Source organism: Pongo pygmaeus, chromosome 8, assembly GCF_028885625.2.
Source record: "Pongo pygmaeus isolate AG05252 chromosome 8, NHGRI_mPonPyg2-v2.0_pri, whole genome shotgun sequence".
Lineage (NCBI taxonomy): Eukaryota > Metazoa > Chordata > Mammalia > Primates > Hominidae > Pongo > Pongo pygmaeus.
The window spans coordinates 53,893,487-53,919,817 of record NC_072381.2 but is presented as its reverse complement, the minus strand read 5'-3'; the positions used below and the strand labels follow the sequence as shown (position 1 = coordinate 53,919,817).

Genomic DNA, 26,331 nt, shown 5'->3' with positions numbered 1-26,331 from the left:
TCTACAGTCTGGTTTTCACCCCCAGGGATCCAGAGAGCATGCAGCTTTTGCTGGCCCAGGAGGCTTGCTGGAGGAGGCTTGGTGTATGGTCCTGCAGAGCTGCTCCCCAGTTTAGGAAGGGGCTCACACCTGACCTGAACCACTTTGATACATTTTGACCACAAACACCCCTAATTCTCTTCACCAATGCTGACTTACTGTATGCCCTGCTTTTAGCTGGTGAGACACACCTTATAGGTAACATAATAGTTATAAGAGATATTGCTAATTCAAAGTGTTTAAAAATTTGGGACTTCTGATCCAGACAAGATGGCATAGGTCAATTTCTTCCTTCTCTTCCCTGCTGAGTAAAGCTTTAAACCTTGGAAATAACATAAGAGACAACCAAATGAAGACTTTGAAAGGTGGTGAAAAGAAGGTAAACTGGTTTGGAATCCCAGGACTGGAGGAGTAACACAGCTGCGAGACATCTTATGTTTTCCCATCCAACAGCAGAAGGTCACCCAGACTTGCTTTTTTCCTACTCCAATCTAGCAACAGAAAACATTCATGTAAGCTCATTCCTCCCCCATGTAAGATCAAAGGGGAGTTCCCCTGAAAACCTCAAGTGAGCCCAGCATCAGCTGCAAAGAGGATGGATCAGGGGCTTCTCCCACAATGAGCACCAGAGGAAGAGCTCACTTTTTCTTCCAGGCTAAGACTCCCTTCCTCAACCAGGTGACACCAAGGCTTCAGGGAAGAGCCAGCAAGAGGCACCTAGACACAAAAGTGGCCCAGCAAGGAAGCTTCTTCATCTCCATGGGTGTGAGGCTTCTCTCCCCTGCTGAAAAACATCCAGCTTCCAAATCTGAGGAAACTCTCTCTGTCCCCTCTGGCAGCACCAGCAGGGCCCAGTGGCACCATATAAACCCAACAGACCAAAATAATACTGTAAAGGCTCTGAAAATGAAAATACCATTGGAACTATAGCCCATAGAAGCAGACCAAGATTACATGATAAACCTGGGTGACTGCCTACAAAAATAAGAGATTTAAATAGGACCTGGGACCTTCTGACAAGCTACTATAAAAAAACCACCCATCATTTTAAAAACCACAAAAATCACAATTTGAATGAGAAGAGATAATAGATCAGGTCAACACTGAGATGAATCAGGTGTTGAAATTATCTGACAAAAATTTTGAAGCAGTTTTTTTCTTTTTATGAGATGGAGTTTCACTCTTGTTGCCCAGGCTGGAGTGCAATAGCATGATCTCGGCTCACTGCAACCCTCCTAGATTCAAATGATTCTCCTGCCTCAGCCTCTCAAGTAGCTGGGATTATAGGCACCCACCACCATGCCCAGCTATTTTTTTGCACGTTTAGTAGAGATGGGGTTTCACCATGTTGTCTAGGTTGGTCTCAAACTCGTGACCTCAGGTGATCCACCCACCTCATCCTCCAAAAATGCTGGGATTGCAGGCATGAAGCACCACCTGCAGCCTTAAAGCAGTTTTTCTTAAAAAAAAATAGATTCAATCATCAATTCAAATTATCTTAAAACAGTTGACAAAATAAAAAAACTCAGCCAATAAAGAAAAAACAAACATATGGAAATTATAGAACTAAAAAGTACAAAAACAGAAATGAAAAACTCACTGTTTGGGCTCGATAGGAGAGTGGAGATGTCAGTGGATAGTTTGTGAAGTGGAGGACAGAGCAATAGAATTTATCTAATCTGAACAGCAGAGAGAAAATAGACTAAAAACAAACAAAAAATGAACAGACCTCAAGGACCTACAGGACAAAAGATCCAACATTCTATCATCAGAGTTCCAGAAGGAGAGGATAAACAGAGTAGATCTAAAACAGTATTAGAAGAAATAATGGCTGAAAACTCCCCAAATTTGGCAAAAGACAAAGCCCTATAGGTTTAAGAAACTGAGTGAATGCCAGGCATAATAATCTCAATAAAATCCACTTGAAAACACATGATAATTGAACAGAAAACAAAGTTGAATGACAGTGCATTTCTGCTCTGAATCCATGAAGGGCAGAAGGAAATGGCACATTTTTAAATACCAAAATAAAAGAACTGCCAACCCCAAATTTTATATCCAGCAAAACTGTCCTCCAGGAATGAAAGGGAAATAAAGACATTCTCAGAAGAAGGAAAGCTAAAAGAGGTTGCCACTATCAGACCTACTTTAATGACTAAAATACAATCTTGAAACAGAAAAAAATGTTGGAGCCTTAAGAAGGAAGAAGGAATAATGGAAAGAGCAGAAATAGGAGTACATATGGTAGAGTGTTCTTTCCATGAATAGTTGTGAGTTTTAAAAATCACATTTGAGGATTTAAATAAAAATTATAGAATTGTCTGATGCTCAAGACAACACTGTTTAAAAGTGAGTGAGGCAAAATGACCTAAATAGAAGTCAAAAGTCCTTTCAAAGCAATGGAATGTTGGTGCCAGTAGCCCATGTAAAGTCACATATGTGTATTGTAATGACCAAAGCAATCACTAAAATAACTTTGCAAAAACAATACACTCAGAATTCCTATAGGTAGATCTTAAAATTTATGCAAGTAACACAAAGAAACAGAGGAATGAGAATTACAGGAAGTAACCAGAAAACAAACAATAATATGGTAGCCTTAATTGCTGAAATACTATTTATTTTAAATGTAAATGGTCTAAATACATCAATCAAATTGCAGAGACTTGCAGAGTGGATTAGAAAAATGACCCAACTGGTATGCTTTTTATAGGAAATTCACTTTATACACAGTGACATAAGTAGATTGAAAGTAAAAGGATAGAAAAAGATATAACACACAAACAATAAAATAAATCAGGTGTAGATGTACTGTAGCTGATAAGATGGACTTCAGGGCAAAAAACCTTACTAGAGGTGAAGACGGACATTAGATGATAAAGGCTCAATCCATCAGAAAGACAAGTTTCCACATGAGTACAAGTCAAACAACAGAATCACAAAATTTAAACAGCAAAAACTGAAAGAACAGAGAGAAGAAATAGCTAAATCTATAGTTTTAGTTAGAGCCTTCAATTCCTCCCCCTCATCTACTGATTGACCTGCTGTAGATAGAAAATTAGCATGGTTATTGAAGATCTAAACAACACAATCAACCAATGGCGCCCAATTGAGACAGATCAAACACTCTAACCAACAGTAAAAAAACAAATATTTTTTCAAGGCTCCATGGGACATTCATCAAAATAGACCATATCCTGGGCTGAAAAACAAGCCTCAACAAATTTGAAATAATTGAAATAATAGAGAAAGTGTTCTCTGAGCACAGTGAAATCAAACTAGAAATTAATAACAAAATGACTGCAGGAAAATCTCTAAATGTGGAAACAGTTTTTTGTTGAAAGTGACATGCTGATTCTAGATTATATATGTACATTTTAAAAAATAACAAAGTTGGAGGACTTACAGTTCTTCTGTCCAAAACTTATTCTAATGCTAGAGTAATGGAGACACTGAAGTATTGATATAAAGTATATAGATCAATGTAGCATAATTGAGAGTCCAGAAATAAATCCTTGTATTTATGGCCAACTGACTTTTGATAGAGATGGCAGGACAGTTCTAAAGAGAAAGCTTTGTCCTTTTGACAGACAGTGCTGGGACACATGGGTATCCATATACAGAAACATAAACTGAGACCCTTGTCTTGCATTGCCTCCAAAATTAACTAAAAATAGATTTTAGACCTAAGCATAAAAGCTAAAATTACAACATTTCTAGAAGAAAACAGGAGAAAATCTTTGTGACCTTGGGTTGGGCAAAGTGATACTAAACACAGGATCCATAAATGAAAGAATTGATGTAATTAAAAACCTTTGCATTTCCAAAGACACCATTAAGAAAATGAAAAGATAAGTAAGCCCCATATTTGCAAATCAGATAACCGATAAAGAACTTGTTCCTAAAATATATAAAGACCTCTCACAACTCAATAATGAGGTGACAGATAACACAATTAAAAATGGGCACAAAAGATTTGAGCAGATATTTTCCTAAAGAAGATATCCAAATGGTGAGCAAGTACATGAAAGATGTTCAGTGTCATTACCTATTAGGGAAGTGCAAATTAAAACCACAAGTGATATCACTATACCCCCACTACAATGGCTATAACTCAAAAGACAGACAATACCAATTTCTGGCAAAGATGTGGAGAAATTGGATCTTTGTACATTGCTGGTGGGAATATAAAATTGTGCCACCACTTGGGAAAACAACTTGGTAGTTTCTTAAAACCTTTAACTTACCCTATGACCCAGCAATTCCGCTCATAGGAATCTATCCAAGAGAACTGAAAGCATATATCTCACAAAAACGTATATGCAGTTGTTCATAGCTGCTGTGTTCATGATAACCAGAAATCAGAGACAATCTAGATATATCCATCAACTTGTGAATTGGAAAACAAAATGAATATATCCACCCAGTGAGGTACTACTTAGTAATAAAAAGGAACACACTGGGTATGGACCAAAGCATGGATGAGCCCCAACAATACTAAGTGGAAAAAGCCAGATACAAAAAATTACATATCGTGTGATTCCATTTGGATAAAATGCCTAGAAAATGTACATTTATGGAGACAGAAAGGGGATTAGTGGTTTCCTACAGCTGAGGGTGGGAGTGGGGATTAACTATAAAAATACAAGATGGAACCTTTGGGGGTGATAGAAATGTTTTAAAACTGTATTGTAGTGATGTATGAATCTAAAAGCTATTGAATTGTACACTTGTGATCAGTACATTTTATGGTACGTCAACTATGCCTCAATAAAACTATTTGTTTCTTTTTTCAATCATATGTCCCAATAAGGCCCCCAAGACTAGGGTGATTCTGGCATTTCAGACTTGGGTAATGGCTGGAGATTGTCAGAGCTGTGGATGATCAGCCCGCCAACATGCTCAGGATTTGCTTTCTGTGATGTTTTTGTCTGGCCTTTTGTGTCTAGCAAGAAGCCTCTGGCGACTGGGGCCCCTCTTTTTTCCCTTACAGTTTCCTCATTCTGAGCTGGGGCTGACTGAGGCTAGAAGTACAGCAAGGATGTCATCCCAGCCTGGTGGACAACAGAGTTTGATCTCCCCTCAGCCCTGGGATAAATGAGGTCAAGATGACCACAGAATCTTGTTCAAAGGCTGCCTCCTTCTCTGCCAGCCATGCTGGGCACTGTCAGGTTGGTTGGGTGTCTGAGTGGCAGTTCTCCCTATGAGCGGTCTCCTGTTGGGTCAACCCACAGATTTGCCTCTAGAAAGCCTGCATTTACTCTACCTCCATCCCAGGACCCTGCTAGGGCCAGGCCTTGACCCATAAACCTGGTAGTCAGCTCCTGGCCAACTTTGCATTCATTTTCCCGATTAGAACCTCATGCCTGTTTGACTTAGTGCAGCCCAGACTGGCTGCCAGTGTTAGTGAATTGGTCAATTCTTGCCTTTATGCCTGGCTTTGGCCTGAATTGTGCTCTGCCTCTGTAGCCCAGGCAGTTCCTCCTGTCCCTGTTGTGCCAGGAGCTCTCAGGTCCCAGCACCCTCATCTGTCTGCCTGCTCTGTGCTGCTGCCATGGGCAAATGGGGCCCTGGAGTCTTAAGCTGTGATCAAGAAGAATGCCCTTCTCTGGCTTCTAACCATTTCATCCTAAGGGGGAACAGACAAAAAGTACAGGGTCAGGACAAGATGCCTGGGTTGGAAACCCTCAGGCAGGGGAGGGGAAGGGCCTCCCGAAGAGACCATGTGCTGGCTCTGAGGCTGCGGTCACTGAATGAGGGGCCTTGCCAAGTAGCCAGGCCAGAACCTGGAGACTCAAGGGAATTCCATGACTTGCTAAGAAAAGTTCAAATGGAAGGAAAATAAATCTCATCTTCAATGTTTATTGTCCCTGAGGTTGTAAATTGCTGTCTCTTGGAGGGGTGGCCCTGACCTTCAGGAGTGGGAGATTGTTCCTTTCCCAGGGCAGAGTGCTCTGAGGATGCAGAGCAGAGAGCAGGGCCTGAGTAAGCGTCTCAGGGATCTGTGAGGTTCAATGTGTCCTTCCCGGGGAGGACAGCCCTGAGAGCAGCTCAGCTGGAGGATATAAAATTGCTCCAAAATTCCTGGAAACCCGGAGTGAAAATGAAATCCCCCCAGTTTCACAGAGCTGTGATGCAGTCCATTCTGCAATGACTCTCCAATGGATCCAGATGCCTTCTTTCCTGCAGGGCAAGGAAAGTTGTGAGGAGGACTGAAGGGGCACCACAAAGCCGATTCCCAGCCAGGATGTCTCCTGGCCTTTTGCTTCATCTCTACTTATGGGATTGAGACAATAAAGTACTTGCCAATGAGGGAAGTTATAGTGCAGCAATGAATGGTACAGAAAGTCAAGGCAATGGAAGGAGAAGCGGCAGGGTATAGATATGGAAGCTGAGGATGGCCGCAGAGACATTGCAGCCGCCTGACTTAGAGAGGTCCAATGGCCTCTCATTAGAGGCATCTGTTTGCGAAAGCAAACCTCACCAAAATGAACAGGCTTTACTGTGATCAGTTGTAGGGTCAGATTAATCAGTTCTTTCAGGGGCTTTTCTGGGACACGTGTCAGAGTCAGGTCATTCTCCTCCTGAGTGAACCCTCAGTCTCAAAGAACACCAGAACTCTAAACAGACTTATGCTGTGCCCCAGCCATTTCTCACTGTTGCTTGCTTGGATTTTAACCCGCATGCATGCCTGTGCCCTCCCTCTGCCCATGTCCACTTGAGCAAGCAAGGTGGTGAGGATGGGGGCAGTAGACTCAGGGACGGGGTCTCCCTGGCCACCTCCCTCCCATGCCCCCACGGTCATTACTACCTTGTCGTGTCCCCACCGCATCCCAGCACTCAGGCCCAGTGTCCTTCTTCCACAGCCCTCCAGGCAGGGGTGGGAGTGGGGAGGGCAGGCCTGTGAGGTGGGGGTGGTTCCTGGCATAAAGAATATGCACCTGGATTCCGACAGCTTCAGTGTCAGGTAGAGTTGTGCCACTTGGCAGCTTTGTGAACTTGGGCCACTTACTCAGCCTTTCTGGGAATGTTTCATCCTCCACAGCAGGCACAGACTTGCCTGTTGTCACTGTCGCTAAGGGTTTCCATAGGAATTCGATGAGAGAACAGTGGTCGTAGACTGGTGCAGCCCAGCTCTTTACTGGATTTATTTCTTGTTCTCAGAAAAACTCTGCAAGGCACAGTTGGTTTCCTCAGACTAAGAGCATGGATGAAACTGCCAATGATTAGACCAATGACTAGCCCTCTGTCATTTACAAACCTTCTGAATCCAGGTTATGGCTTGGATGTTTGTTCCCTTCAAATCTCATGTGGAAATGTAGTTTCCAATGTTGGAGGTAGGCTTGGTGGGACGTGTTTGGGTCATGGGGGTGGATCCCTCATGAATGGCTTGGTCTGTCCTTGTAATGAATGAGTTCTCTCACCTGATGAATTCACACGAGATCTAGCTGTTTAAAAGAGACTGGCCCTCCTTCCTCTTTCTCTTGCCCCATCTCTCGCTGGCTGATATGTAGGCCGCTCCTTTACCTTCCGCCATGATTGGAAGCCTCTGAGACCCTCACCAGAGGCCCAGAAGCAGATGCCAGCACCATGCTTCCTGCACAGCTTGCAGAACGGTGAGCCAATATAAACCTCTTTTCTTGATAAATTACCTAGTCTCAGATATTCCTTTATAGCAACACAAATGAACTAATATACCAGGTGACAGAAAAGCCGGCTCAGACTGTCTTGTCCAGGAAGGAATCTTGCAGCTCACCTAACTAGCGATGCTACAGTGGGCAGGTCTCAGGGCAGCTCTGGCCAGAGGGACACAGGGTCATCAGGGTGGTGGCTTCCAGCCCCTGCCCTTCTCTGGGAAGTGCTGTGTCCAGGTGGTGATGAGAACCCAGGCCAGGCAGGCTCCCCTGGGCAGGGACAGGTGCCAGCAGGGGTCAGCCCACATGCATCCATCCATGGCCTTTGTGAATGAGTCATCTCTCTTCCTAACCAGCAGGCACAACCTGGCAGTTAGTGGAGCAGCCTCCAGCATGGACTGAGGCTGAACAAGGAGTGGGGTCTCCCACCCAAACACAGCATTACCCCTGGCTGGGAAGATGCTGAGGAGTCACCTCTCCTTGCCATTATTACTAGGAGCCAAGCCTGCGACCCTGTGGAGCACCACTAAAGTATCTCCTGATCTCACCAGCTAGTGTACAAAAATGTTAGCTCAAACAAAAACGCTAGCCTGGCAAAGTCTCTGCTGTGGACTTCATGAAGCCAGCAGGAAAATGCAAAGGAAGAGCTTCCCTCGCGGCTGCAGGAGCTTCTTGTGGCTCTAAGGATGAGCTTCTTGGGTGATGTAAACCATTTATTATAAAGGTCATGGGGGAACTGTGGACAGGGAGATGGCTTGGCAAATACCTCACAAAGGAGTAGCATTTATTCTAATGCTGTGCAGAGGATGCATGCAGAAATGTCATGGAGCAGATGCAGCAGAGACCACAGCTTTGCAACCCACAAGGGTCTGGCATCCTTTCTGGGTGCATAGGCACTCACTTGGGTTGTAGAGAATACTGCCTTGTCCTGCTTCCTATTCAAGGACTCGGAGAGCAGTTTCTGTGGTAATAATGATGGATAATAATGCCAGTAAGGTCATGATAGGTGACTCCCTGTAAGCACTTACTGTGCACTAGACACAATTCTATGTGGTTGGTACATGTCACCCACTTAATGGAAAAGAATCATTTCAAAGGGTCCCTGTGAGTGGGTGGCACCATTCATCCCTCTTGAAAGTGAAGTTCTGCAACTTTTAAGCAGCTCCTGGCATATGGAACCAATTGACTTTGTGTGTTTCAGTGGCAGGGAAAGCTGCTGGAGCAAGTTCAAAAAGCCTAAGGCAAGACATTAGGAAACTCCCCCTGTTTGCATGAGTTCTTGGTGTTTATCAATGGCAGCTGACCTTGGGGAGAAGGGGTATCTACAGTTGTTACTATTATTCATTTTACTTTAAAAGATGGCAACGAATTGCCACCATAGTTGTGGAGACCAATGCCCCTCCTTCAAGATTCTGCACATAATGTTCTGAGCATGGGGTTATGGGGTGGCGAGTATGCTGTGTGAAATCTTGGAAGGAGGCCATAGAGCTGCTTGGAAAGGAACAGATTGATCCCTCCCTCCATCTGTGTCAGGCATCTTTCTTGTCAGAACCAAGATAGGCAGGAAGACAGGAAATACATGGACGTTTCTGGAAGTAAAATAATCAGCGGAAGTGACACCTTTCAAAGATGTGTGGAGCAAAAAGAGCTCAGGGGGCCTGGAAGGATGTTGGGAGGACTGGAGCCAACACAGCTCCATTAGCTCCATGCACTAAGAGTTTCTGAATGGGGATCTTTGACTTGACAAAAGCATTTGACATCCCTAGGTGTCCCAGTTCGGACCACAATACATCCCTTTGGAGTGTGTGACAGACAGCTTTGTGCCCAGGAGGAGGGGCATCTACTCATTCAAGAAGGAATAAGATTGAACAGACCTCAAAGAAGTGTTTTGATTTGTAATTCGTATGTCCGGGTGCAAAGATCGCCCTGGGCCAGAGGAAGCACCCAGCATCTTTGGGATGGCTGGATTTGTGAAAGTCCCTTGGCTCACACAGTTCGCTGCACCTCCCACACATCCCAGAGAGAGACTATATTAGAAGGACCATTTGATGGCCCAGGGACATTAAAGGCAGGGATGAGGACTCCTGATGCCACATGCACTGTGGTTCAGCACAAGTTGCTTTGACCTCACATTTAGTTTTGAAAGCAGAGTGTGGCTGGGTGCATGCTTCTTAGTTATAATTACGTTCTTTGGTGGAATCAGCTCAGTTTATGCTGTTCCTCCTGCTCCCTGCCTTCTGCTCCCAAATACTCTTAGTGCTAGAGGCACAAAATTCCCAGCTGGCTAGCCCACCATGCCCACCTTCATTTTGGCAGCTGACATCACTTGTTCCAGACGATTTCCAGGCACATGCCCCCTTCCTCCTCTGCGCTTTCTTCTCAGGATGGCCCTGGGTCTTAGGCACCAGCCACACCCTCAGTCCCCAAGACCTCACTACCTGAGTTGGCCTCTCCTCCTCCCTTTGGGGCAGGAGTTTGAGCAGCTGTGACAGTGCTGTGGGTTCCCCACACTGAATCTAAATCAGACTTGAAATGCAGTGGAATGTTAATGTCTCCTTCTGGTACTTCTCTTCAGGGAGATGGTTTAAACTGGGAGTAGCCACTGTGGCTATGGCTCTATTGACCTTGTTCCTGTTCCAGTTTTCTTGTTATCTGTTATCTGGGCTGGGTCCTGGGTCCTTGCTTCAGGGCCAGAGGAAGCAGGCCAACATGGATCAAGTCCCATGTCCCCTTCTCAGCTGGTGACTTTTGAGAAGGGCCTGATCTCTCTGAGGCCCCATTTTTGCAACAAGGAGGGCCAGAGGTTACGGATACCAAGCTCTTTCCACACTGCCTTGCATAGGATGGACACAAACATAGCTGTTACTGTTGTTAACTTTAGTTTCTAAAAAATATGGTTGCTCAGAATTTGTTCAATACCTTGCAAAATCTAGGCTGGCTGCTTTGCCTGGTGTTGTGGAGTGGCCGCCCATCGCTCAGGAATGTAGCCTCTCTCATGACCTGCCTGGTCTGTCCTGCAGTGGTGCTTTCCAGCACCACTCTATCAGTGGGAGGGCAGCTGTCAAGGGCATGTCATGCTGTAATATCCTGGGCAGGAAGACTTTCTGATCAAGGTCCAAGTTGAAACTTGCCGCCCTACTCAGTGGGCTGGAACAAGGGCACCATGAAATACCCAAGTGGCAACATCATCCTCCCTGGGTAGTACCATGAAACGTCTACACTGCACCTGCACACTGGAGACTAGGGTCAGTTGCTATTTAGCTGTTTCACACCCCATCTAATTTAGGCTATACTCTCTCATCTGACCCTCATAACTTTGCAAGAGAGATAGCCAACATACACCTCCCCTTTTACAGATTGGTGGGTGGAAGCCCGGCGAAGTAAGTGACTTGCCCAGGGTCACCTCTTTGGTCAAAGTAGAATCAGCTTTAGTGGCCTTTTGACCCCTGTTTAGTGCTTGTTCACTCAATCCAGCCGCTGTGTGTCATGGAGCAGAACTGCCAAGCCTTTGTAGGACAGAAGCTCCTTCTGGGAGGTGGCCAGGCCGGAACCTGGTACATCTTACAGCAAGGTCTCTGCACGTGCGACATCCTGCCTGCCCTTGTTGGAGGCAGAAAAACAGCATTGCTCCACAGTGAGCTCCCACAAATAGCACTTCTCTCTAATCAAACAGCTCTGTAATTTAGAGGGAGTTTCCGGGCGGGCCTGTTTTCTGTCTTTCTTGGTTTGACTCACTCCAACAAGGCTTGCTCTGTTGTGTCAGAGACAAAATATAGCACTGTTCCAACCCGAGATGTCGAATAACTTTTCTTGTAAGTTAATCATAAGGTGGACTTTCTTAGCCAAATATTCCGACCAGTCCTGCTGGCTCAAGGGGAGAAACAGGATTCTGAGAGAGTGTCTATCCTATGTCAATGTGGTGATTCATTGTGTAAATGAGATCAAATTGTCGAAATATGAATTAAAATTAAATTTAGTGCAGTTTTACTGTTTTGAAGGAAAATTATGATGACAAAGCAGGTGTTTTCCACCTTAAGGAAATCCCTGAACATGATGTTATAAGTGCACAAAAATGATGTTCCAGAAACTTCCATTTATATTAAACAGTTAAAAAAATAAATCCAAAAAGAGAATAGGAAGTGGAAATATTATTTGATTCTACACCGTGCGAGGTGCCGTTGGGGAGACTACCCAAGTTTTGACGCAAAAGAAGAAAGGAAAATGTCAAAAGATTTTAGCAAAAACAAATTAAAAAACTGTGCATGGAACAAAAAGCCAGAATTCAAAGGGAATTGGGAAAAATGTTTTCAATAAATATGTCCAAATGGTGTAAAAGTTGCTTGCAAACCTGTAAGAAAAGCTCAAGATCCTAAATCAAGAGCAGAAATCAAGAAAATCCTAAATCAAGATCCAAAAAAAAAAATCCTAAATCAAGAGAAGGAGCTATCCTTCCATCATAAATGAGAAAACTCCTTAGACAAACATGGGAAGTGTCCATTATCACTAGAAATCAGAGCAATGCAAATCAAAAAGGAATCAGCTTTTTCTTCATTAAATGAGTCATTTTTAAAAAATTGACAGATGGTGTTAAGGAGGGTGACGTAGGTATTCTCATTTGTTGAGTGGCATAGCTGTGGTGTAGTACTAACTTGTCAAAAATCATTTTGACTGTAAGTATTAAATAGCCTTGAAAATGGTCCTTTTCCATGACCTGGTAATTCCAGCTTTAGAAATTCAACCCCAAAATGAAAGTCTAAGAATAAAAAACCATTAGGCACAAATACATTTTTAGCAGTGTCATTTCTATATTAAACTGAGAAAGAAATGAGATGTTTAGATGTTAGGGAAATGGCTAAGTAAACATCGGCTTATTTCCTCACTGGAATAGTATGAGAATATAACAATATGAAAAATTTAGATTAAGTAAAAATAAGAATACAAAATTATAATATAATATGATTTAAAAAACACTATATACGAACAAGGAAGGGTTGAAAATTTGTATCTACACACAAAAAAACTGCACATGGATGTTTATAGCAGCTTTTTTCATAATTGCTAAAAATTAGAAGCAGCTGAGATATCTTTCAGCAGGTGAATGCATAAACTGTGGTACATCCAGATGACAGAATATTACTCATTGCCCAAAAGAAATGAGCTGTCAGGCTGGGAGCAGTGGCTTATGCCTGTAATCCCAGCACTTTGGGAGGCCAAGGCAGGTGGATCACCTGAGGTCAGGAGTTCAAGACTAGCCTGACCAACATGGTGAAACCCCATCTCTACTAAAAATACAAAAATTAGCTGGGCATGGTGGCAGGCACCTGTAATCCCCGGTACTCGGGAGGCTGAGGCAGCAGAATCGCTTGAACCCGGGAGGTGGAGGTTGCAGTGAGCTGACGTCGCGCCATTGCACTCCAGCCTGGGGGACAAAGAGAGACTGTCTCAAAAAAAAAAAAAAAAAAAAAAAGGAAATAAGCTGTCAAGCCATGAGAAGTCACGGAGGAAGGGTAATTGCATATTGCTAAGTGAAAGAGGCCAGTCTGAAAGGCTATATATTGTATCATTCTAACTCTGCGACATCCTGGAAAAGACAAAACTGTGGAGACGTTAAAAGATCACTGGTTGCCAAGGGTTAGGGTAGAGGGAGGGATGAGTAGGCAGAGCACAGAGGATACTTAGGGAGTGAAACTACTCTGTATGATGCTATGATGCTGGGTTCATGCCAGTATAAATTTATCCAAACCCATAGAATATACTGTACATCAAGAGTGAACCCTAAGGTGACCTGTGGACTTTTGAGGGATACTGATGTCTAATGTAGGTTCCTCAGTTGTAGCAAATGCACTACTCTGGTGCAGGATGTTGATCATAGGGGAGGCTGTGCATGTGTGGGGGTGGGGGCTATATGGGAAATCTATCTTCCACTCAATGTTTCTGTGAATGTAAAACTTCTCTAAAAAATAAAGTCTATTTAAAAGCAAAAGCAAGGAAGAGGAAAAAGAGTGAAAATATTTATGAAGGTTGTGTTTTGGTTATGACAGTCTTATTTTCTTTGGTTTCCATGCCTGTAATTACCCTTTTTAAACATGGGCATGCATTATTTTATATTGGAAATAAGAAATAGGCATTTCAAGAGTTTATAAAACTACAGAATTAAGCTGAACATGTGGTTGTATAAACAATTCTGAGAATTTAGGATCCCTTGTTTGCTATTGTTGGTCAAAGTTTTGTAAATTCACATTCTTTTTGGCTATTTGTGAATTTACACAATTGACCCTATACTCTAAAGCTATGACCAGTTAGAATCTCTGTTCCCAATAAAAATAAGGCATCTTTGGGGAATCTCAATGGGAACTGTATTCTTGGAATTTTTCCCACAACGTGTGATTCAGTTTTTATTTATTTTTAAATATCTAGGACTATTATTAGAATAGCCTATCTCTTATTACCCATGTGTATATTTATTTGCATTTAATTATAAACATATCCAGTAATGATTCTCGCTGTCCTGTCTCACATCTGTTTAGTTCCTTAGCACCCCCATTCTAGGGAGCCACTATTTTTAAATTCTTGTGAATATTTCTGGAGCTTCTTTATGTATGTGTAAGCAAATGCTAATATATATTCTTATTTCCCCTTATTTTTATGTAAAAGTGGCACATTTTATACATTGTCCAACACCTAGCTTTTCCACTTAGCAATGCATCTTTCCTTATCAGGACACATGTAACTTCTTCGTCTTTATACGGATGACCCTATGCACGGATTCACCAGAATCTACTCAACTAGTCCCCTGCTGATGGAAGATGGGCTGTTTCTAATCCATTGCTATTATAAACAGTGCTGTAATGACTGATCTTATGCACACGACATTTCCTACATGTGCAAGGATATTCATAGAACGAATTCCTGGAAATGAAATTGCCAGGTCAAAGAGTCTAAGCACCTGTAATTTTGATAGATGTTACGAAATCATTCTCCATCAGGAAAGATCACGCTGCTGCCAGCAATGCTTTTGAGTGCCAGATTCCCTGCACCCTTACCAAGAGTGCTTTGCCTCACATTTGACTGCAGCCATTTTGATTTGGAAAAAAAAAAAAAAAAAAAGAAGAAGTCAATATATTTTAACTGGAATTCATCTCTCCTGAGGGAGCTTTAGCATGTTTTCATGTGTAAATGAGTCTTTCCTTATGTGTAAAAACTGCCTGTTTCCAACCTTCTTTTATTTTGATGATTGGGTCATATTTTTATGGATTTCTAGAAATTCTGTATGTATTAGCGAGATAGCCTCTCTTGAGACCTGGACTTACCTAGCTGGGACATGTGCCTGCGGACAAGAGATTATAAAAGGTACTTCCCTCTGGATTACTGGAGCGAATAGGAATCATTTGCAAGAAGATGAATGGTCATTCAAGAAAGTTTGCGAACTCCAGCCCATGAGTAGCACCGAGAACAAGTTTCATATTGGAGCAGTGTATGTTTGCAGCTTTCCTATTTGCTGCTTACCAACAATGTCACTTAGAGCAATCACGTAGCCTCTTTAAGCCTTGGCCTTCTTACCTGTAATGTAAAAGGCTTATCTTCCTGTCCCTTTGGGTTATGGCTAACACATATTAAGAAGCTGATACTGCAGTAATTACACAGGGTCAAGGTAGTTGGAAACACTCCCAGCGCTCCTCAAGGTGAGCTCCCTTCACCTGTCCCAAAGGTAAAGGTGCAGCAGGAGAAGAAAGCTCCGGCAGTCACAGGGGACCCCAGGCACATCCAGGTGCAGCTCCCCAGAACCCTTTCCCAGTTGCTGGGGAGATGTTTGCCTTTGGATTATGAACCACAGAGATGTGTGCAAGGAACCTTGGTTTTAGGAAGCTCAAGCAGAAACTTCTAGTGGCATAAATAATACCCCACTGGTGATGTAGCCAAGCCAAAATGTGTTATCAGTTAAACCAGGTGTCAACCATCAACCCATGTATCCCTAGGCAATGTACACAAGCTAGCCCTGGGTTCCTCCAAGGAATTTGGGACTGTAAACAGCACATTCATTATAAATCACCAACTGGCTCAACTCATCCTTCTTATCTTGGCCAAAGATCAGTACCAGACTTCCAGACCTCCCTGGAGATGAGCACAGAGTGCTTCCAGTCTACCCATATGATAACCTTCCCTTACACAGGTACACAGGGAGCACTCAGAAACTATTGGAAGCTATTGTGGGTTTTTTTGTTCCTTTCTCTTTTGCAATAAATGTGCCTTTGGTTTCACTGGAAACTTTTTCTTCTACAGCTCAGGGGAGACTGTCACTAGCGTGACCAGCTTGGCCCCACTGCAGCCCAAGAAGGGCAAGAGGCAGAAGGAGAAGCCTGACATTCCTCCTGCAGTCCCTGCCAAAGGTAAGGAGCTGGCCTGCAGTTTCTTACCTGGAAACTATCATTATTGATCCCTGTGGGTCTAGGGTTCCATGTTGGATTATGACAGGGAGCATAGGCAGATGGGGAATATGACATGACATTTAATGATTATATAGTCTGGACCCCCACCTAGATTCTGGGCTTAACAGGTGCTCAACCACCTCAGCCCTTAGCCCAGTACTTGGGTTGGAGGTGGAGTTGGAGGAGGAAGCAAGGGCCTAGCATAGCTTTAGCAGGGGGAAGATCAACATCCACAGATGATTCCAGATTGTGTTTCACTCTGTACTATGAAAACGTGCCACACATGAGGTGGGGTGGTGGGGTGGGATGAGGAAGTCTCGGTTCATTCAAGGGAGGAAAAGCTCTCTGAATTTTTAAAGATGTCAACTAGGTGTACAATTTATTTCACAGTTGCTCTGGATATAAAATGATGGCTATCCTGTGATTCCAGTTATGATTTAGAGCAATGTAAGTGAGGAAGATAGGTGTTTCTGGAGGAAAAAACTGCAAGAGTATTAGGAGAACCAAGATTGACTATAGATAGTTCCTAAAATAACTGGTCAATTTAGGAGATATTCATACCTCAGCAAATTTGAAATATAGTTGGGGGAATACAAGGGTTGCCCAAATGAACAATTCTATTCCTTAACTGTGGCTTTGCATGCTTCCCCTAGGGACACATCAAGCCCTGTGGGGAAGCCTGTTGGTGAGGCTGAGCACACACGGAGTGGAAAGAGGGCTGGAGGGTGTGGTTGTACTGCAGGGGGATGAAAAGCATGGACCTGGGAGGGAAGGGAGTAGACAACGCCCGCCTGGGTCAGGCATCATACCGCTCGATGTCATTCATTCCACAGTAGATATTACCCACCCTTACTAAAGTTGAAAGTGAGACTTAGGTAAGTGGTAGAGCCTGACTTTCAATGCCAAGTTCAAATCCTAAATGGTTCAAGACTAGTGACATGACACTGTGGGAAGGGCCTCACTTTCTTTTTCTGTTAAGTGGGGACAATAAGACCCTCCCTGATGACCTCACAGGGCTGCTGTGAGGATCAAGAGTTATTGTGATCAGCGCTAGTGTGTGGGTAGGACGGAGTCTCCCAGGGAAGGTCCCAGCTTCAGCCTTCACTGGGTGCATCTGGTTCACACCTGCACAGCTGACATCCATGTAGCTGGCAGAGTTTTATGCAGAGTTGTTTCGTTGACCTTGCTGAGGGAGACAACAACACATTCAAAGACTAGGGGAGGATCACCCCCCGCCGAGGGGCACCTGCTGATGCCTAGATCAGAAAGTTCTCCCATGGGACCAGGAAGGTGTCCAAGACCTCTCAGCATATGTCCCTGATGCTCATGATGTGTGGCCACTAAGTGTTCTGGGAGGAACCGCAAGCTAAACCCTTGACCTACTTCCACAGCTCCGATAGCCCCCACGTTCCATAAACCGAAGCTGCTGAAACCACAGAGAAAAGTCACCCTGGTAAGTAACCGTCTTCTGTATTCCTATCATACCTTAAGCCTCAGACACAACTCAGATTCCAAAACAGTGCCTTTATTAACTCAAAACATACAGAAAGTTTTAGAAACTTTTGTTCCCAAACAAAGGCATTCTCTATTCTCAGGTGCCAGCTTTTGAGTCAGCCTTTCTCCATACTTAGTTCCCAGAGTAACTCTTTAAAAATCCAAATAGTTTATATTATAAATGCTCTGTTTCAAAAGGGAGAAAAGCCATATTCAGAAATGTATAAAATAGAAAGTGGACCTGCTTGCATACATTTCCCTGATAATTACTCCAAAGATACTGCTGCACGTTTTCCAGAAAATATGTCATAGCTTTTGATTTTGAACAATTTTAGATTTACAGAAAAGTTGTAAAGCTGGCACAGAGCGGTCCCATGTACCTTCATCCACCTTCTCTTAGTGTTGGCTTCTTACATAGCCATGGTACATGTGTCAAACTAAGAAATTAACATCGGTTCATTGCTATTAACTACACTTTGGGCTTAACCAGATTTTGGTCTACCTGCTAATGTTCCTTTTCTGGTGCAGGATCCAAATCCAGGATCTCACATTGCATTTAGTTGTTACATCTCCTTGCTTTCCAACAATCCAAGACAGATTTGCAGGCTTTCTTTTTCTTTCATGTCCTTGACACTTTTGAAGAGTAGTGGCCAGTGATTTTTTAGAATGTCCCTCAATTTGGTACTCTCTGAGGTTTTCTGAGCATTAGAAATGGGGTGTATTAGTCAGTTCTCACACTGCTATAAAGATACTACCCAAGACTGGGTAATTTGTAAACAGGTTTATAAAGAGGTTTAATTGACTTATACCATTCCTCATGGTTGGGGAGTCCTCAGGAAACTTACAGTCATGGTGGAAGGGGAAGCAGGCACATCTTACATGGAGGCAGGCAAGAGAGGGTGTGTGTGAGCACAGGAAAAACTACCATTTATAAAACCATCAGATTTCATGAGAATTCACTCACTTGTCATGAGAACAGCGGGGAGGAAACCACCCCCTAACCCAATCACTTCCCTCCCTTGACACCTGGGGTTTACAATTTGAGATAAGATTTGGGTGGGAACACAGAGCCAAACCATATCATGGGGTTACGGATTTTGGGGACAAACAGCACAGAGGTGGAGCTCCCTTCTCATTGCATGGTATCGGGGCACATGACATCAATATATCTTGTTAATGGTTATGCCCATCTCAATCACTTGGTTAAGGTGGTGTCTGCCAGGTTTCTTTACTATGAAGTTACTATTTTCTCCTTTCCAGACTCTATTTGTTAGAGGCCAGTCCCTCAGTCCAGTTCACATTCAAGGAGAGTTAAGCTCCACCTCCAGAAGGGAGGCGTGTCATGAATTTGTGGATATGTTAAACCCACCACAGTAATTAATAAAAATCTTAGGGGAAGTATGTGAAGGCTTGCAAATATCTTGTTTTTCCTTGAACTTTTGCCCACTAATTTTGCATTCATCAGTAGATTTTGCTTGCAGCAGATTTTACTATGGTGCACTAAGGGTGGTTTTCTATTTCCCTTAATCTTTCTAGATGTATTATTTGGAATTCTTCTATAAGGAAGAGTGGCCCCCTTTTCTCATTTGTTTATTATTCACTAATTCCTTGATATCAGTATGGATGCATGGATATTTATTTTTTAGTTTTTACCTACATTACTATTTATTTTGTTGTTAATATTGTTCAGCAGTTAGTTGTGTGTGTGTGCATGAGAGAGAGAGAGAGAAAGACTGTCAAAGCTATGCTAGGGTGTGTATGTACTACAAAGGGCCAAGACAATCTTGAGGGGGGAGTGCAAGGTGGAGGATTTATATGCCAATTCTCAACATCTACATTAAAGCAAGAGTAAGTAATACAATGGGGTATTAATACAAGGGCAGACAAGTACACAAAGGGACAGAATAAAGAGCCCCAAACACAACTACATAGGATTGTCATTTGACTTATGACATTGCAGTGCAGTAAAAAAGAGATTATCTTTTCAATGTATGGTGACGGGTTTGTTGGATATCCATATGAAAAAAAGATCTATAGCCCCTACTCTACACCACACACAAAAGTTAACAGGAGATGGATCATAGACATAAGTATGAAAGGTACAAAGTAAAGCTTCCTGAAGATAGCATTTCTTCCTAATTTCAGAGTAGACAAAGATGTTTTTAAATGAGACACATAAAGCACCAACATAAAGGAATGGATAAAGAAATCTGGGTTATATTAACACTTAGAACTTCTATTCTGTTTAAAGATATGGTTAAAATAATGAAAAGGCAAGCTGCAGACTGGGAGGACATATCTCTATGCATATATCTGCCAAAGGTTTCCCTCCCTCTCTCCCGCCTTTCTTTTCTTTTTCCTTCCCTCCTTCCTTCCTTCCTTTCTTTCTTTCCTTTTTCTCCTTCCTTCCTTCTTTTCTTTAATTTTTTCTCTTCTTTCTTTCTCTCCTTCCTTCCTTCTTTTCTTTCTCTTTCTTTCCTTTCTTTTTCTTTCTTTCTTTCTTTCTCTCTTTCTTTTTCTTTCTCTCTCTCTCTCCTTCCTTCCTTCCTTTTTTTCTTGTCATCGATTTTCTTTTCTTTTCTTTTCTTTCTTCTTTCTTTTCTGAGGCAGAGTCATGTTCTGTCACCAAGCGGGAGTGCAGTGGTACTACCTCGGCTCACTGCAGCCTCCACCTTCCAGGTTCAAGTTATTCTTGTGCCTCAGCCTCTCAAGTAGCTGGGATTACAGGTGCATGCCACTATGCTAGGTTAGTTTTTGTGTTTTTAGTAGAGTTGGGGTTTCACCATGCTGTCCAGGTTGGTTTTGAGCTCATGGCCTCAAGTGTTCCTTCCAGCTCGGCCTCCAAAAGTGTTGGGATTACAGGTATGAGCCACTGCACCTGGCTGACCTGACAAAGGTTTCTTATCTAGAACATATGAACACCTGCCAATCAATAAGAAATAAAAGACAGCACTACCAAAAAATGGGCAGAAGGTTTAAATGTGCACTTGACAAAAGAAGATATACAAATAGCCAGTAAACTCATAAAAAGTCCTTAACGTAATAGGCATCATGGCAGTGCAATTTAAAAGCATAAAGCCAGTTCACCTCCGCCAGGATAGTTAAAATGAAGTACTTGTGCAGTTTCTTTTTTGCCTGTATTTCTCTGATCCATTTGGAGTTCAGAAATGGATCCAATTTTATCTGTTTGTCAGACTCTTTTTTATTTTACCTTATGCCTTCTATTTCAACAATCATTATTTGCTAATTTCATCACCATATTCTAAACAGTTATTTGAACTTAACTTTTGTTTTGTTATTTATTCCTTTTTTTTTTTTTGAGTCCAGTGTCTTTCCCTTCATTACCTTTACTTGCCTTTCCATTTGAGCAATTTGTCTGTGAATGGAATTCTAGATTCATAAACTTTTTCCACTAGGTGCAGAGAAATAGGATAAACACTTCATAATGCATTTCTCTGAACTTCCTGTATTGCTGAACATAAATGCCAAACTCATGACTGTCACCTATAATCCCCCATATTATTTGAGCCACATAGGTAATTTAAACTTTCTAGTAGCCACATTAAAGGCGGGAAAAGTAACAGATAAAACTGATTTTAATGATACAGTTTATTTAACTTAACATATCAAAAATATTATCATTTAATCATGTAATCAATATAGCAATTATTAATTAAATATTTTCTATTATTTTTATTGTGATAAGTCTTCAGAATCCAGTGTCTATTTGACGCTTACTGCACATCTTAATTCACAGCCACAGTTCCAGTGCTTAGTAAACACATTTGACTAGTGGCTACCACATTGGACAATGCATCCCAGAAAGATCTAGCCCCCATTTCTTCTTTGACATGATTTTTATGACCATCCCTCTCTCTCGTTTCCCTTCAGCCACACTGGCCTCCTTGCTAATCCTTAAATATACCAAGCATGTTCCTGTGTCAGGGCCCATGTATCCACTCTCCCCTCTTCCTGGAATGTCCTTCCCAGAATCTGTCCATGGCTTATTACTCATCCCCTGTGGTCTCTGATCAAACATCATGTAATAAAGGAGCTGTCCTGATAGCCTATATAAAACACCACCCACTCTGATATATTTTGTGTTTATATCTATTAATCATCCATCTCTTCTACCAGGCTACAAGATCCATGAAGGCAGGGAGCTTGCCTGCTGTGATTCCTGCTGTATTCTTCATGTTTAGAAATGTGTTTAGTGCAATGGATATTTGTTTATGATTCTGCACACCCACCCTGTTGAGTAGGTTCTGTAATTCTACATCCATAGTTGGGTACATGAGCCTCTGAGAGTCAGTAAAGTGAGAGATGGGTGACGTACCCAAGGTCACACAGCTTGTGGGTTGCAGTCAGGGTTTAATCCAAAATCTAAGGTTTTCACCAGCACATTGGAAGCTTTGCCTCAGTGCAGAGTCTGGGCCTAGCTGCTCTCTATACGTGATCCTGAATGCCTATGTGGCTCAGCCTTGCTCCTGTCCTTGCTGCTCTGTGCTTCACCTGTTTTTTAAAGAGTCTTCTTTTGCCTGCAGTGAACTGTGGGTTCTAGCAGGTTTTTCACATAGTGGGTTCCATTTGGTTCATGTTATCAAAAAATCCTCATCAATTCTATTCTGTTGACTATACCGTATGGTTCTTAAATGCAGCAGCAGGCCTTTTGGCTTATTTTAATAGGCCATTGGCACTCAGTGGGCTTTTGGAAACTGTGGAGCATAAGGGCTAAAACAATCAATTTCCCTTGGCCTTGGAGCATCCCAGTTCTCACCTGTGACATTCAGTCTCCTGCAGATAGACAGGCTGAGATCACTGTCCTCTAGACTGTGTGCAGCACTGCACATCTGGGTGTGCGTGTTTATGTGGCTCTTTTAGATCTTTTCTTTCTAATTCTGATATTTAACAACTACCTCAAGAGTGACTACAGAGTGACTACACTTAATTTCCCCACCTTATGTTCTCTCTAAGTTACTCAGGACGTATTGTTTCTAATCCAGTCTCTTACCCCTGCTAATAACAGAAACAACTGTGTATTGAAGTTTTATTGATGTGTCCCAGGGATAGATCAAAAAAGTGCTTTTGGCATGTCATCGTATTTAATTCTCACAATAAGATTTTCCCATTGCCCCCTACAAGCTTTGCATGTGAGAACAAACAACACTGTTTAAGAAACATGATCCATATCCATAAGGTGTAATGTCATCAGTCTTCAGGAAACAACTTTCCCTAGTGCATAGCCTGGGCGGACCCACCTCTCATTTATCCATTAAACATGAAAATCTTTTGTGCACCTCTTGGGTGCAAAATGCTATCTTAAGCAATTTTTTGTAACTTATAAAAATATCAGATTCAATAGAATTTTCAAATATAGCTGTGGTCCTGACTACAAGTTTTTTGTTGTTGACTTGTTTGTGTGTCTGAGCTGATGTGCTTCTCTGGGTGGGGACTCATCATAGGAAATTCTCAATTTTCACAGATAATTGATTGGGGCAGTTATATGCATTTCAGAAGGATTCTTTATTTTATGGAAGTATTCTCAATAACAGTTCTTTAAATAACAGGTTTTCCCTTGATCATTTAAAATATGAAGAAATTGGAAGTTTTTATACCAAATTTTCCAGAAGCAAGGTCAATTTGGAAACTAGTTTACACCTATAACAATTTACAATAAAGACAAGAGCTGACCTCAGCAGGGCCTCTATCTGACCATTAGTTTAGAGACAAAAATATCAGGCCTAGCATATGCAGTTTTTGGTGAATATCAAGATTTATTTTCCCGGGAGGCAAGCATTGACCTCAGTCTCAGTTTGGTCGATATTTATCTCTTAGATCAATAGGTCTTGATGGTAGCTCAAACAAACAGGTGGTCGATAGCCACCTGTTGACTCACACAAAGTTAGTGGATAATTTAGAAAATAATTTGGAGACATCTTATTTTGGGGGACCTGGTACCAATTTAGGTGTCTAATTCTGTAATGGTTCCATGTTGCCCCAATCTCTGTAACACAGTGCTTCCTGCTGTGATCCTAGGCCACAGAGCTCCCCAGCCCCTCTGTCTAGAAACCAATCTGACAACCTCCACTGACTCATTGACAAGAAGTGGGAAGGCTCACAGGGAAAGCCTCCATTTATCGGGCGCCTATTGTGTGCCAGCTGCCGCATTAGGTGATTTACAGGCTCTGGGTGAAAAGCACGTGTCTTTATGTCTGCAATCCCCAAGCCGTTAACAAGTGGGAATCTTTTCTTGGGTTTCCAAGACGACATTGCATTTTGCAAGAAGTATGTACACTAGACATTAACAGTAGTCAGAAGTTTTAAAAAAATGGTAGGACAAAAGAAGAAAGGGTGAGGCGAGGCATGGTGGCTCATGCCTATAATCCCAGCACTTTGGGAGGCCGAGGCGGGCTGATCACCTGAAGTCAGGAGTTTGAGACTAGCCTGGCCAATATCGTGAAACCTCATCTCCTTAAAAATTACAAAAAAAAATTAGCCAGGCATGGTGGCACATGCCTGTAATCCCAGCTACTTAGGAGGCTGAGGCAGGAGAATCGCTTCAACCCGGGAAATGGAGGTTGCAATGAGCCGAGATCGCACCACTGCACTACAGCCTAGGTGACAGAGTGAGACTCTGTCTCAAAAAAAAAGAAGAAAGTGAGAAAAGCATTTTAGACATTTTAAAATCAAGGTATCAAAACTGCTTTTCCTTTTTTTAAAATAAAACAACCAAACACAACAACCTGCTTTCAAAGTTCTGCTAATCAGATAATGAGGCCACGTGGATCACACAGGAGCTTTCTGTCTGACACTGTGACCAGTTTGTCTAATAAACATTTACAATTCCCATATATCAGTGCTCCCTCATCCCCTTGGAGTGAGGCATTGGCCCAAGCATCCCATGAAGCCTCCTGGGGCCGTAGGAGCTAAATGCCCTGCAGCAAAGCTTCGGAAGCCTTGGAGCTGATTCACACACTTCCAGGAACAGCTGTCATTACTTCCTTGTTTCAGAAGACACTGAGAAAGCCAGAAGTACATTTGATTTATTTTTATTGCTTTCTGTCAGTTATTGATTCAGAGGCCAAGTGGGGGAACTTTTCTGGGATGCGGAAGAAAAACCTCAGATTTAAAGGAAAAACAGCCACAGGACACAGGACTTACCTGAATGGGGGAGGAGAGCAGTCAGCATCTCAACATTAACTGGAAGGTGGCAAGTGTCAACCTTGGAGTCAAATGAACTTGGATAGGCTCTTCCATGCCTCATCATCAACCATGCCCTCCTCCACAATGGGTCACCCACACCTCACCTGCAAGTCCTCCTTCTCCATAATTAAGCCCTAGGGTAGCTAAGGGGGTCAGGCCACCCCTGTTCTCTAGGGAGAAAATGATCTCTGTGAGCCAGAGACGAAAGACATAGAAAACCAGGAGCACCACAGGCTTAATCACTGCACGTTTCCCAGGGGAGCGCTTGCATCCTGTCTTCCCACTCCGATCCATCCTCTGCATGGCTGCCAGGGGATTTTTCTAAAACACAGCTTCATCTGTGTCATTTCCCTGTGTAAATGGCTCCCTCTCGCCTCCAGGATGAGGTGGCTTCCTGTGAGTAGAGGGTGGCTCTTGTCATAATCTGCCTGCGATCCCTCAGGCCCACCCCACCCGGGACCCTTGTCCTGCGGAGACCCCAAGTGGTCTAGGTCCTCTGTCCTCACCTACGCCCGCCTCATCCTCCCGCAGAGCTGCTGCTCAGCTCCAAGATGTGGCTCACTCACCACCTTCTTTTTGAGGCCTCCTCCCCTCTGCCCCCCACTTCTCTGGAATCTAGGTTGGCCTAGGCATCTGAGTAAGTTGTGCCTGTTCATGTCAGTGACCTGCTTGTAGACAGCTCTTGGGGCACTTTTCGGTTCCTCTGTCCTGGATGCCCCCTCATGGTCTGCCCACCTTTGTACTTGCAGGTGGTCCTGAGAGGCCTGGGCTCCCTGGTTGACTGCTTTTACCCCTGGCTGTTGCTCCTCCCCAGGTGGTCAGGCTGCCTCCCCCTCCTCCACTGTCCTAGAATGTTGGCTTCTCTCGGGCTGTCTTCTCCTTGGACACATTCACAGGCACAGCAGCCATCTGTGCAGCCCATTGGTCCCCTAACTGGGGTCCTCAAGCCAATTCCAGAACAACCCTTCTGACTGTTGACCAGAGACTCCCCTGGAGGGCCCGTGGGCACCTCAAATCCACCACGACACAAGCACACATGGAGCTCATGGCCTGCCCCACACCTCAGTGTGCATGGGATATCCCGCCTTAGCCCATGACATTCCCATCCAGAAGCTAAATCGTAGTAAAATACGCATAACAGCAAACGTACTATCTTCATCAGTTTTAAGTGTACAATTCAGTCATGTGAAACACTCCCATTGTGGTGTGGCCAGTCTCCAATGCTCTTTTCATCTTGCAAAACTGAAACTCTGTACTCAAGAAACACCCACCACTCCCACCCACCCAGCCCCTAGCTTCCACCATTCTACTTTCTGTCTCAATGAATTTGACTGCTTTAGCGACCTCAAAGAAGTGGAATCGTGCAGTATTTGTCCTTTTGTGACTGGCTTATTTTGCTTAGCATAATGTCCTTATTCATCCACGTTGCTGTGTGTGTGAGAATTTTCATTCTTCTTAAGGCCTAATAATATTCTGTTGTAAGTATGTACCACATTTTTTGTATCCATTTATCCCTTGCTGGACAACGGAGTTTC

The 26,331-nt window shown here is 43.1% G+C and overlaps 1 protein-coding gene across 1 annotated transcript in view; it reads left to right on the top strand.

The window, feature by feature from the left end:
* The window catches only part of VSTM4 (V-set and transmembrane domain containing 4), a 102,155-nt gene that overhangs the window by 52,040 nt on the left and 23,784 nt on the right, over positions 1-26,331 (top strand). The window contains exons 6-7 of the mRNA XM_054437011.2: positions 15,954-16,060; positions 17,491-17,552. Of these exons, the coding sequence (XP_054292986.1) occupies positions 15,954-16,060; positions 17,491-17,552 (169 nt within the window). The remainder of the gene's footprint in view (positions 1-15,953; positions 16,061-17,490; positions 17,553-26,331) is intronic.